The 14,475-nt window shown below is 39.1% G+C and overlaps 1 protein-coding gene across 8 annotated transcripts in view; it reads right to left on the reverse strand.

The window, feature by feature from the left end:
- Positions 1-14,475, reverse strand: part of rbm47 (RNA binding motif protein 47) — a 50,877-nt gene that overhangs the window by 11,930 nt on the left and 24,472 nt on the right. For 4 of the 8 annotated variants that reach the window (XM_017709423.2, XM_017709427.2, XM_017709424.2 and 1 more), the window contains exons 2-4: positions 3,006-3,729; positions 2,007-2,475; positions 379-585 (exon numbers count right to left, since the gene is read on the reverse strand). In XM_017709423.2, coding sequence (XP_017564912.1) covers positions 379-585; positions 2,007-2,475; positions 3,006-3,698 — 1,369 coding nt within the window. In that variant the 5' untranslated portion in view covers positions 3,699-3,729. Of the gene's footprint in view, positions 1-378; positions 586-2,006; positions 2,476-3,005; positions 3,730-6,097; positions 6,564-7,033; positions 7,407-14,475 lie in introns of those variants that run through there. The other 4 variants (XM_017709426.2, XM_017709425.2, XM_017709428.2 and 1 more) reach the window with 4 other exon arrangements.

Here is a 14,475-nt window from a genome sequence, read left to right on the forward strand (position 1 = left end):
ACTTCCATAAATTGAGTAAGTTCGAGAAATTACTCAGTACTTAAGTAATTTTTTGACCCAATAATTCTACACTTGTACTCAAATTGTATTTTGGGAATGTTTAATATGACTAAGTATATGTACTAGTAAGGTTAAAACAAGGTCAATTTTGATGTCAGGTTGACTTTAATCAGGAATTTTCAGTCCTCTTTCCACCCCTGAGTATATTTGAATAGTCTTGAAGCCAATTTTAGTTGGAATATACTCTGGCTTTCACTAATCGACAACAATGGCTGCATTTGCGTTTCGCTGGCCCTCTGGACCTGAGTAAAGGAGAAAGTCGTGTATGTATGTGTGTCAGTATATGTATGTGTGTATGTGTTAGAATTACACACTGACTTGTGCCAGGCTTAATGCCCACTGGGTTAACAGCTGCCAGCTCCAGACTGGGCATGAGCTCATATGGTTTGTCCGGCAGCTTGGTCTTTCCTTCATGGTAGCGACTGTAAATGCCTCGGCCGGCTGAGTAACCACCAAGGTAAGAGCCACGGGGCCCTGGGCCCCTGTTACCGGCTCCGGCTCGGCCACGGCCTCTTACAGTACCTGCTTGAAATAAAAGTGACAGGGGGCGATCTTCAGACACTGACAGATGCCATGTTTTTATTGTTGATCTCATGTTTTTCTGTGCAAACAGTAATATAAGGAACATTACTGAGAGATATTGAAAGATATAGACAGACTGCTTTTTAAGCTTTATGACAAATAAGCAAATTTACGAACGACTATTCATGTTTGCTAGAATTAATTTCCACTATGTTTCTTTTACAGCAGGCCTATATATATATATATATATATATATATATATATATATATATATATATATATATATATATATATATATATATATATATATATATATATATAGTTAGACTGATAGATTTATATAAACTGCATAGGGTGACTAATTTGTCAATATTATCTTCCTTGTAATTGCATAATGCTGTGGTAACTGTGTCTCAAGGTTTCATGCTGCTGCAACAACTTGAATGATGGCAGGTGTAGCTGAATGGGTGTTAAAGTGAAGATGTCACATGATATGGGAGAGGTTTGTTTTTCATTGACATAAGGAATGGCTGATACAGCACAGAAGATTGAGGAAATGAACTTGGGTGTGAAATCAACTGTTTGTTTAACCCATGAACAAAAATGATCTTGCACAACTGCTACCAACCAAAAACCACAAGGATCAACAATTTGTGATTTGGGTTAGGAAACTCTCAAATAGTATAGATTCCCTTGAGAGAACCAGCTTCATCATCATACTGTATCAAGATCTTGGCTGTTTCTTAGCTTCCAGCCCCCAATCAGCCTTGTACTTTAACCAAAAATGCTAACATCTGATCAAATTTAGAGTCACCTGATTTTGGATGGTGCTAACTGGATTCTACTAGCTTTGACTTTTTATTGACAATGTTAGTATACGGCAAAGTACACCACTCAGTTTTTTTGTGTATATGAAATGTAGAAGTGTTTATTCGTGTTATATCAACTGTTACTTAATTAGAAGACGTTAGTTGAATATAAATGTCTGAGTTTTTTTCTACTGACTGAATTTATGGCTAGTGCAAAGGAGCAGCGCCAGTCATGACTTTATTAATATGGTCTGAAACTCAAAACTATTGAACAGGACTTTTAAAACAAACTAAAGATTTAGGTAACTAGATCTAAATATTCTGCATACAGCAGTTGAATTTCCTGGAAATTATGGGTGCTTCATTAATAATCAGAGTCATACTGTTGAAGAGAGGAAGCTCAGAAACAGCACAAACATTCGAACCCTTATGATACTTGAGTCATTATGGACCAACTCAGTATTACTATTATTCAGAGTGATTGTCATCAAATGGCACTGCAGTTATGATGGGATTATTTTAAAATCTGCATATTAGTCATCCTGACGGATCAGTTTCCAACCATTGTAATCCCAGTCTGAGAAGGAAAAGAAGGAATTCCAAAAGGCATCTAACCTTTGATGAAGTAGTCACGGTTGGGTCCGATGAGAGTATTGTAAGGGTAGCCATAGTAAGCGAGTGTGTAGGGATCGCATTGATACACGTAATTCTGCTGTGTGCTGTCGCCACTGGCCAGGGCCACGGTTCCCTTGGACGCCTTCTGATAGCGAGTGTATTGCTCTTTATCCACCGGCTTGGCCAGCGTCACCTCTATGCACGAACCCTCGATCTCCGTGCCGTTCAGGTTGTCCATGGCGACCACAGCGTCCTCCCTGCTGGTGAAGTGAACGAAGGCATAGTCGCGGATTTTCTTTACGCGTTCTACACAGCCCGGGTTGAACTGGCTGAAGGTCTGACGGAGCATCTCCTCACTGGTCTCGATCATCAAATTACGCACATACAGGATCTTCACCGTTTCCATGATGTCCTCGTCAACGTCGATTTCTGGTTCGGCCCAGTCGACTGCGATCTGGTGACCCCAGAGCTGTATACAAGGAAAGGTCACTCAAAGGTCAGAGCCATAAAAACATTCAGCTACAGATCTTTTGCTTAAGAAGCAATTTTTAAAAACAAGCCTTTGTATCAATGGATCCCGTCTAAAAACCTAAACGGTATTTCTCTTTTCGCTAAAGACATACCAGACTCTATAAACCAACTCTTCTCATCCCTGGTCCTGGAGGGCCCTGGCCTCTGCACATTGTGTTGTTTTCCTTATCTAAATAATAAGCTAGCCAGAGAAAACATTTAAATGTGTATGGTTGGTGTAGTGTAGTGGGTAACATCTCTGCTTTCTACAACATAGACTGGGGTTCAATCCGTGACTGGGAAAACACCCTACACTATACCAATAAGAGGCCTTGGGCAAGACTCCTAACACTACCTTCACCTACCTGTGTAAAACCATTTATTTGTAAGTCGCTCTGGATTAGAGTGTCTGCCAAATGCCATAAATGTAACTGTAGGGCAGGGCACTCCGTGACCAACATTGGAAACCACTAAATTAAGCTAACTAACCTGAATGCGTCCAGGCATGAGTTTCCTCCTGGCCATGGCAGCTGCACGATGAGACTCGTACTCTACGAAAGCAAAGCCACGGTTCTTCATCTTATCTGCTGCACTCGCGTACACGATCACATCGAGCACGCCTTCCGTCACTTTAGAGACCTCCTCCAGGATTTCCTCCCGTTTCTTTGTCTTGGGGATCCCACCTATAAACAGGCGGCAGTTGTCAACGCTGGAGCAGACGCCCAGCAACCGTCCCGGGCGCACTTCATAATTGTTCAGCTCTCGGACGGCACGCTTGGCTTCGTGCTTCTGTGTGTACATGACGAAGGCGTAGCCACGGTTCTTCCCATCAAAGTCCATCATCAGACGCATCTCGTAGATTCGCCCCACTGTCTCAAAAACAGGCACCAGCTCATCCTCGTAGACATCACGAGGGATCTTGCCAACGAAGATCTCGCATCCGCGTGGAGGGGAGGGACCTTGCCAGCTAGGAGGTGGGCCGTATTTGCGCTGTCCATTTTCTTGCACCATCCGGTAGCCAGTCCGCTCCATCAGGGCCAACAAAGCTCCTTCGTTTGGGGCTCCGGCCACACCCTCCGGGATGGAACCAGGGTGGCCTGAGTGATTGGGTGCTGGATTAGAATTGGAAGAGGGGCTGGAGTTGCTCATGGTGACGGCAGAGGCGGAGTCTTCCGCTGTCATTCTGACACAAGCTTCCAATCAGAACTGGAGTCTGATGAGAGAAAAGGAGCATTTGATTAGTTTTGTATTTGTAATAACTCTATAGACAGCAGCGGGCAGTTTATGATCGTTGTAGTAAAACTCTATGTGAATAGTCCAGTGCAGATGTTTACCATATCTTTACCTTACATACAACCAATTGTCTGAACTTTTTAACTAATTACCATGACCCTAACCTTAACTTTAGAGGTAATTAGTTGACTTTTCCTTGACCAACCCAAAAATTAACATTACAGATAATCTACAGAGAACTGTCCGGGTAAAGTGGGAACATTATTATGTAATACATCAACAGGTCACTATGTACAATTTGTGTAGTGTTTCTAACATTTTCTTGTTTTGTGCTTATTGTCTTGTCTTGCATGTTGTTTCTCTTATGGTTAACTGTTGACCATAAATCGGAACTGATGAACATAGTATTAAATCCAAATACAAGTTTGTGTAGTAATGAAGAATCTTGAGAGGGAAAGAAGAAATATTCTGTGGAGCCTGGACTACTTCAGTGTATGAAAGACTACGTCAGCTGAAGTTTTTCTTTTTTACCAGAAGAGGGCAATCTAAAGATTTGGAACAAGGTCCAACAAAGCCTTTAAATGTTTGGACAAGTAATATCAGCAACATAATCACTAATTCAAGGAGGACTCTCTCAAACAATTGCTATTCCTCCACTATTTGCTGATTCCTCACTTGCTAATCAACAGCTTCATGATAAGGGCTATAATTTAGATTTGTATTCTCACAAACTCCTTTTCTTGACAGACCACTACACACACACAAACAAAACTTAAATCCTGCTCTCCACCTCAAGCTGCCTAATAAAGCCAGCTTAGCCTTGTGGATCTACATTCTTCAGAACGGAAAAAATCCCCAAAATGCCCAAATCCCCCAGGCCGGATTTCTCCTGACGCGACACAAGGACCAGCAAAAAGTGGAGAAAAGATATAAAGATGCAGAAAAGTACATTCTGAAACTAAGGTTGAACCTTACCAGCAGTCTGTGACTGAAAGCTGAGAGTTTGCTTAGGCATGATTAAAATTCTGCCCATCATCCTGAATTTCTATCGCCTAAAGGAGTTCACATGTGAGTCGAGATTACCTCAAGTTTAATGTGTCTTGTGTTCATTTGAAGGCTGTTTCCTTTTGTCTCGAGTAAAGCTAAGATCTAACCGGGCCAGTCAGGTGGACTTTGAAATCTGTATCAAGCGTGAGGGGGGTAGGTTGCTTAGCGATCGTGCCATGGTTATATATGAGCAGCGGGCTGTTTCCAACAACCCACACACAGCTTAACGTGGAATGTACTAACCCAGGCTGAGACACTTAGTTTGGTTTTTCTACCTTGTCAGGACATCAGGTTATACAAATGTCCCATATTTACAGTACTGTGCAAAGGTCAGAGGCCTCCCTTTAGTTTGTCCACCATCACCTGTAATAGAACTTCCATTCTTTCTGGGATACTTGCTTCAGTTGTTTAAAGAAATAAGCGATATTCTTCCACTCCTCCCAAGTTCAGTCTTAGAAGGTGGTCGCATTTTCTGCTTTTCACGATCCAAGTAATCCCAAATACATTCAGTGATGTTGCAGTTTGGACTCGCGTGGTCAGTCCATTTTTTTGTATTTTGCACTATTTTTTATTTCCTTTTCTCAGTAACAGCTCCTTGACAGCTACACATCCTTCAAGACTCATAGTGTTGAGCTATCCTCTCACTGTGGAAGGATGGACAGAAGCCCCGGTGGATTTTACAGATCTCAAGAAAGAGTGGAGCTTGATTTTCTCTGTTTCTCTGTTGACCGCTTTGATGATTTACTAGGTCTTGCACAGTTTCTTAATAATCTCAGTTCCATTTTTGGAAAGTCTGGTAATTTCCAAATATTTCTCTTTTCTCAGGCAAGTGGACTGTCTAACATCCAATCAGAAATATTTCCTGAAACACAAATAACTTTCACTTTGTACAGCTAAGTTGTTTTAACCGGACATTTAACTGGAAGGGCGGCCTCTGTCTTTTGCACAATCCTATATATATATACACACACACACACACACACACACAGGTAATACATTTTTTTAAGCCTAACCCAAAACCGCAACCTAACCTTAACCTCAGAAAACAAACAGAAATATAGCTGTAAAAAAAGCACTTTAAAGTCCCCACCTTCTAAGATAGCCCTGTTTCTTTTTTGTCCTGTGAATGCACAATAATAAAACACTCACTCTCAATTCTCCCAAATCAGGAATGGCTTATAAAAGTGTAAAGGTCAACAATCAGTGATCTCTGAGGTAAAAATTACCTTTAAGTTCACAACCACACAAACACACACACACACACACACACACACACACACACACAAACATAGAGTTTCTACCTGCAGGTTTCATGGTCTGTTCCGAGAGCCTCACTGTAAAAGCATGTGACTAGTGAGATGACTGAATAACAGACAACTCAGCAGAACCAAACTAAACCTCTCACACACACACTTCCTCATTCACACAGTCACTCAGACAGACACACACACACAAAAATCAGAATATGGCTCAAGGCCAAGCAGAAACAGGAAGGGTAACGGGCTGCCCAATCACAAGCCCCAAGACGCCTGGTGGACAGACCAATCCTAATCCCCATTTTCACTCTTGGAGGACATTACTCAAATGTGGCCACTCCCTAAAGTCCCAAGTCCGGCTCGAAAGTTCCACTGTCAATAGCATTGTGAAATACAGCTGTGCACTCGCTCCTCCTTCAGTCAGATGAAACTGTCCATAAAACATATGACCAACAAAATGATTCTCACTTCATAAAAACAAAGAGAAAAAGCATTTCTTTTTTATGTAATGAGGGTAAAACTAGTGGAAGGATTAGACTTATTAGACTTTAATAAAAAAAATCTTACTACATATCACATACTTATATCTGATACATCAGAAGAAAATTTCCAAAATGGGAACTTTACAGGAGAACCTACTTTACTCTGTATGTACTTTCCAAGTCAATTTTGGCCATTTCCTTTAATCCACTTATCATGAAATGTATAGACAATGTAAAAGTGCTTTCTAATTATGTCAAAAACTGAAACATGACAAAAATGGAGATATGAGGTTTTCTTCCTACAACAGCTCTATATTCAGTGTTTTCAGTTTTTACTTTTTCATGTCATTTAAGTGATTCAACATCACATTGTTTGAAAACGTCAAGACAAATGGATGAAAATAACAAAAAATGTCATATTAATTCCTTTAAAAGTTAAGAGCATTTTTGTTCTCTGAAAAAGTGACAACCAACAACATATATAATAAAGATGGCAAACCTGTACGACCCCATGTCCTGATATTGTGCAAAGCCAAGTGAGTGTGTGAGTCAGAAAAAAGACTTTTTCGAAAGCTGGGAGGTGAAAGGAAAGGCAGAATGAATCACGATGCAACAGAAACGAAGAGGTACGAGAAATAGAAGGGAAAAGGAATAATGGAAGATTGCCAGAGGTTGTGCAAGGGTAAAAGCTGGGGGGGTTAACAGAAAATCTAAGCAGAGGATATGGAGGCTGTGAACTGTCCTGATGTGAAGCACTGTTAAGTGTGTGTGTGTGTGTGTGTGTGTGTTTGAGCACGTGAGCGCATGTCTGTTTGTTTCTGGAAGTGAAACTGTTAAGGTCCCTGTTCCGTTAAAAGATACTGGGAACAGCTGGAAGTGAAAATCTGCAGGGGGGGTGGAGAGAGAGAGAGAGAGAGAGAGAGAGAGATGGTGGAGTTTGATCATTTTCCAGCCAACATGCAGCCTCTCAGGATTTTTGCTTGGTAAAGGTTGACCTTTATATGTGTGTGTGTGTGTGTGTGTGCGTGTCTGTGTGTATGTGTGTGTGTATATGTGTGTGTGTGTGCGCGGGAAGGGAAACCTGAGGCTGCAGCAGGTGGATGATTAACTCACACAAATCACTGCCTACTTGAACATGGACACACACACACACACACACACACACACACACACACACATACACACACATACACACACACACACACACACACACACACACACACACACACACACACACACACAAAGACAATAAACTACAATTGAAGAGGCTGTGTGTGTGTGTGTGTGTGTGTGTGTGTGTGTGTGTATTTTTTTATACATGTTCAGGACAAAAATATTCTGATATTGTTGGACACAGGAGAAAAACGAGGACCTAAAAGATAAAAACAGGGACCAAAACTTAAACTTCACATATGCAAAATTTAAGCATCCCTTGTCAATATTTTGTTCATGTTCTAAATATAATAAGAACACACCGTCTACACAGAATATACTTCTGCACATTTTAAAGCACAAAAATCCTGTTTATTTGCTAAATTTAACATTAGAATAAAACATACAATGTTGCCTGTGCAAAAGTTATGGCACATTTTATATTTATTTTTTTTCCATTATGTTAAACTCAGCACATAAATAGAAACCGTGCACTAAAATTTGTAGAAAATGGCCATATTTAACTTTTTTTCACCCAAGAAATGACGTGTTAATCTCACTAAAAACATTTTGACAACTGTTCGTGTTTTATTGCTTGTAATTGCCGGACTTTTTGGTTACTGCCTTTGCGATAAGTAATTATTACATACAAGCACTTACATATATGGATATATGGAACATATTACCATGACTGGAAGGGCACCTCAATTCAATTGTAAGTTTAGGCTACTAATCTCATCTTTTTTTTTCGAGTAATGCAACTCGAAGACACTTCACACAAATTAAACTTCTTAATTTAGGATGAGTGTTTAGACAGTTGTGCCAGTCATGGGCCTCTGAAGTTTATTAGTAACTTTAACTAGCACCTTTAAACAGTAAGTAACAGCAGACTTCAAATTTGAAGTTTCTTCAACATCAGATAATATGTTAACACAGCAGAGACTGTTCTTCTGTTAACTTACTATTTGGTTTAATTAAGTATAAATTTATGCCAGACACAAATGATTGAAATGAAAACTGACTTTAAATGACAGTGCAAAACTTAGATTTTTAACTTACTTTTTTTAAAGTAATGGTTCTGTTTATAGGACTGAGAATTTATATTATAAGTAATATTAGTATTATTATATACAATTGAAATTTTAACCTAATAAAAAAATTTCAGATAACAAATTTACATTGGATTTTTACATTGAATCACACTAATTTGGCTGCATACACATGAATACATGAATAAAATGATTAAAAATGCCAAGTTCAGCTTTGAAATGATTGATAACTTTTGTAAGTAAATATTGTAAGTAAAAATGTAAAGATGTTAAATGTGTTCAGAACAGTCAACAGAGTCACAGAAGATTCTTAAATGACCGAGAAAGCTGTACAACATGCAGAACCAGTCTATATAAAATTAATATACAGAAAATATCCTATGTCAAATATGGGGATCAAATCTCAAGGCAGGCAAGTTGACGTAAAAAAGAACGTAAATATATAATTACAGTATATCATTCATAATAGATTCACATTTTCTTTACAGAATTCTTGAAATACTGAATAAAAACATGTAAAAGTACATTTAGCAAATCATTTGCAATATGTAAATCCACAATGTTTAGTATCTAACTAAAATGGTCAATATTGTATGTGATTCCAAACTTTTGAACAGTAGTGTTAGTGTATGGTTGTGTACTGCGATCAGATGAGGAATTATATGCGTACTGGGGACCAATGATGTTGGGCAGTAATTAAATTTACTGCAACGTCGTAAACGTTAGAACAGTTAAAGAATGATATGGACTGAAGAATGTGATGAGTTAACGAGTTTACAGTTCACCCTTATCTGAGACACTGATTGCCAGAGGCACCTGATCTTTGACTTCACTTAGAGGAAAATGACAATCAGCACATATGTGGACATGTGATATGGGTAAAAGGCTAGCTTTGAAATTACACTTTTATAGCACTTGGGACACACAAATATATGTATACATATTTATATTTATTTACATATTTACATTTGTTTACATATTTATATTTATTTACATATTTATATATAAATAAATTTATATATAAATATTGTAAATAATATATACATATATAAATATGGTAGTCACATCTATTTCTCTCCTGAGAAATATGAGCACAGTTCACAGTCAGCTGTCTAATGTTGAGCAACTCCTTGTGGCTGTTTTGTCTAACTTTATGGTCATATTTCATATCATAAGAGTGTGAAGACCGAGCTTAACCACAAACTTAATGGCTCAGGAAATGTCAAGCAGCTTGTGTGTGTTTACCGTCACCCAGGCAATGATACATTTTAATTGTTTGCTCAGTTCACTGGCAAAAATGTAGGCACTTGATTAGCCCTATGAGTTTATTCTATTCAGATTTACATGTGTTTGGAAAATGCCTTTCCATAGTAATTTGTTACAGTTTTCCTCAAACAAGTGCAAATCTTTTTGCAAATTTTGCTGTTTCAGAACTTCATCTAAGTAGTCCGATTAGAAAGCTCATCGGCATATACATTCATTTCACTTCTGGAAGAAGTTACAGAAGATGACTTGCTGGACAGCTAAGTTTTGTTCAGTTTTGCAGTGGATGATGTATAAAAATGGGCTGTTGAGGGATGTAAAATATTAAAATTGCTAATTGCATCCTTTTATGATGTCAGTAAGACCAACATCACGATAATGAATAACAAGCGATATATTGTGCAGCCTCGGCACATTCACAAACCTGTACACACAGATTTGTGTACAAAAGCACTAGTATCTTAATGGAGAACTGAAAGAGTAGAACAATGCATGTTCTAACCTCCCTGAAAAAACACCACTGATAGGCTAATAGGGAATGAATGGAATGCATAGAGACACACATGTACAGCAATAGGTGACTCAGAGTGTGTGCATATGTGAAAGTCGGGATTAATCCACCAATCCATTAATAATAAGGATTACTGAATTAGCATATACAGTTGTATACAGTCATATGCAAAGCCTGAACACCTCTGGTCAAATGGCATGTTTTATTGATGTGAAAACACATGATTTACAAAGTTAAATATGACATTTTCAGTGCATTTTTGTGCAAAATGTATTGTTTATATCATTTTATTTTCCAAGTTGAACATGTTGGAAAAAATAAAACAGAATATAATAAGTGTAATAACAGGCCAAATGTTATTTGTTCAGAAAATCAGTGTACATTAAAATGTATGTTCTTATTTTTACTCAGAAAATCAACAAAAGCTTGTAATTTGTCCAGGGTGTCATAACTTTTGCATGCAAAACTGTGGTTGGCAAGCAGAGCGGATACTGTTGCCCTCCATGCAGCAGAGCGCTGCCTGGGCAAGCACGCCACACTACATCATCAAGAGTCCTTGAGCAAGACTGCTAGCAGTCCGTTCACCTACCTGTTACATGTTTAGAGTGTAGGTCGAGATGTGCACTGGCACTAAGTTTGATATTTGAATATCTGCAAGAGTTATTGAACAGATAACCGGTTAATATTCCTCGGTTGAAATCAACATAAGGTTGGAAGGTTCTCTTTAAGGTGACAGGTCTGGTCTTAAGCAGCTTCCAAGTAGCACAGAAGCACGAAAAAATAAGGACGACATTTTAAAACTACGTGTAATTATAAAAGATAACTGAAAGGAAATTGGGTCATTTTTGAGGCTGCCTCTTCAAATGAGCTAACACTATCACTAACCAGAGCAACATGGGCGTATGAGGAGGTCTTTTTCCTCAGTGGACGATGTGCCAACATGTTAGTTTACCAGAAATTTCCACTGTTTCTAGGCCGAGCTAACATCAGCTAGAAGAGTTGACCTATTTAGCAATAAAGGTGCACTGTATCTGCTTTTTCAATCACATCCATAAGAACATGTCCTTGGCAATGCGCTCACATTTAAGCACTGGTTTGCTGTGTTGGCACAGTGTAATATACACGCTCACAAATACAAACAAACCATTTTATGGACATGTTAAAACATAAAAGCAGCGTTTTATCGAATGGTTTGTTAGTTTTCTCCATCTTCCTGTGCTAAAACAGAACTACTCATTTTGGCAATTGAATATTGGCACTTCAAACTGTTAACCGAGTACTTGTGCACTCCTCTAATGACTCAACTGTATCTCCTTCTGGACAATAGAGTTTGCCAATCAATAGATGTAATAACTAAGGATAAAAGTGTAACATACATAGTAGTAACCATGGAAAACAAGGAATTTATGAAAAACCGTTCTTCTTAAAAGGAACCTATTATGCTTTTATGCATTTTCCCCTCCTTTAGTGTGTTATGTAGCATTTTCTGCATGCAAACAGTCTGAAAAGTCACAAAGCCCAAAGTACATGCCAGAGGCAGTAAGTCTCTCCCATTCAAACCACTTTTCTTAGCTGCCGAAAACCCCTCACTGGATTTCCAGCCTTTTTCCTGTGTAACAAGATGATCCAATCTCGTAACACAGTTCTTATTGGCTGCCTGGAGTGGCAGAACGTGTAGCAGGATTCACTACCACACAGACAGAGATGTACAGCACGAGAAAACTTATGTGCTTTTGGAACACTGAAGGAAGTAAATCTGTTCTAGTACAATCAACGAAATCAAATAATGAAGACTGAAAATAATGATCGGTTCCCTTTCAACTATGTACTGTGGTTTCCTGTCTAATCTCAATGGGAAGTTGAATTTTTGGCCGCATAAAAACAAAACGCTACCTCACCACATCTTTTCTTGTTCAGTTTTGCTGCTCTAAGTGGGCCTGCAGTGCTGGATCTTAAAGAACCACTTGGGGTTTACAGAGATTAATAATGTATAATATGCCATGTTTTGTCTTATCTGCTGCTAAACACAAGCATAGACATACACTAATGGCAGGGAGGACTGTGCTGTAGTACTGACTGTCCTGCTGTTTGTCCATTAGGAAAACGGACTGCACTTAAGTGGAACAGAGCACACACACGCGCGCACACACACACACGCACATGCACGCACACACACACAAACAGAAGAAACAGCTGCTCTACAGAGCCAGGTCAGGATGGCTTAGAAACAGAAAAATAAAGCACTGACACTTCACAGGTGTGTGTGTGTGTGTGTGTGTGAGTGAATGAGAGAGAGAGAGAGAGAGAGAGAGAGAGAGATAGAGAGAGAAAGAGAAAGAGAGAAAGACAGAGCAGTGTGGGTGTAGGTCGCTTTTCCATTTATTCACTGACATGCTGTGTCAAATGCATTTTTCACTCACATATCTCTGCTTGGTGTGTATGCATATGTGTATTTACTCTAGTGTGATAACGGTGTTGATAAGAGCTCAAACACAGAAGGGCGTGAGTGTGTTCAGAAGTTTTAGTTCTCTTTCACGTACAAGGAATTCTAAAGATTACTTCAATTATAGTCACATACAAAACACACAAGTGCAGAGAGCAAGAAAGAGAAGCACAGGGAAGTACAGAGAGAGAGAGAGAGACATAAAAAGGCAGACAGAAAGGCATAGATAAGTTATGTACAGGACAGAGAGAGAGAGAGACATAGTAAAGAGCGAGAAAGTGAAAGACATATAAGACAGAGAGACAGAGAGACAGAGAGAGAGAGAGAGAGAGAGAGAGAGAGAGACATTGTATTTGTGAGTATAATGCAGTGTCTACTTATCCAGAACAAACAACACACTGCATGGAGTAACTAAGAGGGCAAAGAAAGGACTCACAAGCAATACAAATGTACACACACCTCAATGCACACGGCATGTTGGCGGGGGGGGAGAAGGATGTGGCGGGCTTTCAGGATTAAAGGACGGTAAAGAGAGACACTGTGTGTGTGGATTGGGGCGTCACTGGTGAGTTTTGACTAACTCTCTGCTGTGGCCCACAGGCCACAATGAGCAGCCTGAGGCTTGAAGGGCAAAGGTCTGGTCAGTCCTGACAGCCGATGAAGTAGCTTATTTAAATGTTCATTTGCATGCTGAGACACTGACGTTTTGGCTACAAATAATTAAATAAATAAATAATAAATGTATTATAAAAAAATAATAATAAAAATAATAAATAAATAAAAATATATTTTTTTATTTTACCATGTAGCTCCTATCCTACTCTGATTCCTCACAAAGTCACATGACTGTCCTCAAATCAAGAACCAGAGCCAGGAATACATGACTGATAAGTGAAAGGCAAAAAGTTACTTTAATACTCTACTGTAGGCCAAAGCACAGGTCCCATGTCATCCCCCAACAACATAAACATGCTAAAACAGAATAAGTGGGTGAGAAGATTCTAGAGTATTCTAGAACATGGTGAATGGGGAGAGCACTCGAAGAGAGGAACTGGGAAAATACTATCGGATAGTATGGATGGGGAGAACATTCTAGATCAAACATGACTAGAAACTGAATTCAGGGCCCGAATATGAAGACCTCCATTCTAGAGACCCCCAGCATGGGGAGAACATTCCCGAACAGTGCGAGTGGGGAGAGCATTCTGGGAAAAAACAGGTCTAGAAACTAGATTCAAGGCCTGAATATGAAGACTTCTGTTCTAGAGTCCCCCAGCTATCATGATACACCAAACAAACACTTGGATTTGTTGAAGAACGTTGGGTTGGTGAGCTCTGGGCTTTTTTCTGAGGAGTATCTCTATGGCCTGCAGTTCTAGCGCTAGATTTCTGTTGTACATTTCATTATCAGGGTCTGTTTTCATCCCCCAAGCTACAAACAGCTACGCTCAAGGAACGTTTTGAGTATATACAGTTAATAATTAACAATATTAAAGGTTAAATAAAATAGCTATTTAATATCT

Source organism: Pygocentrus nattereri, chromosome 22, assembly GCF_015220715.1.
Source record: "Pygocentrus nattereri isolate fPygNat1 chromosome 22, fPygNat1.pri, whole genome shotgun sequence".
Classification (NCBI taxonomy): domain Eukaryota; kingdom Metazoa; phylum Chordata; class Actinopteri; order Characiformes; family Serrasalmidae; genus Pygocentrus; species Pygocentrus nattereri.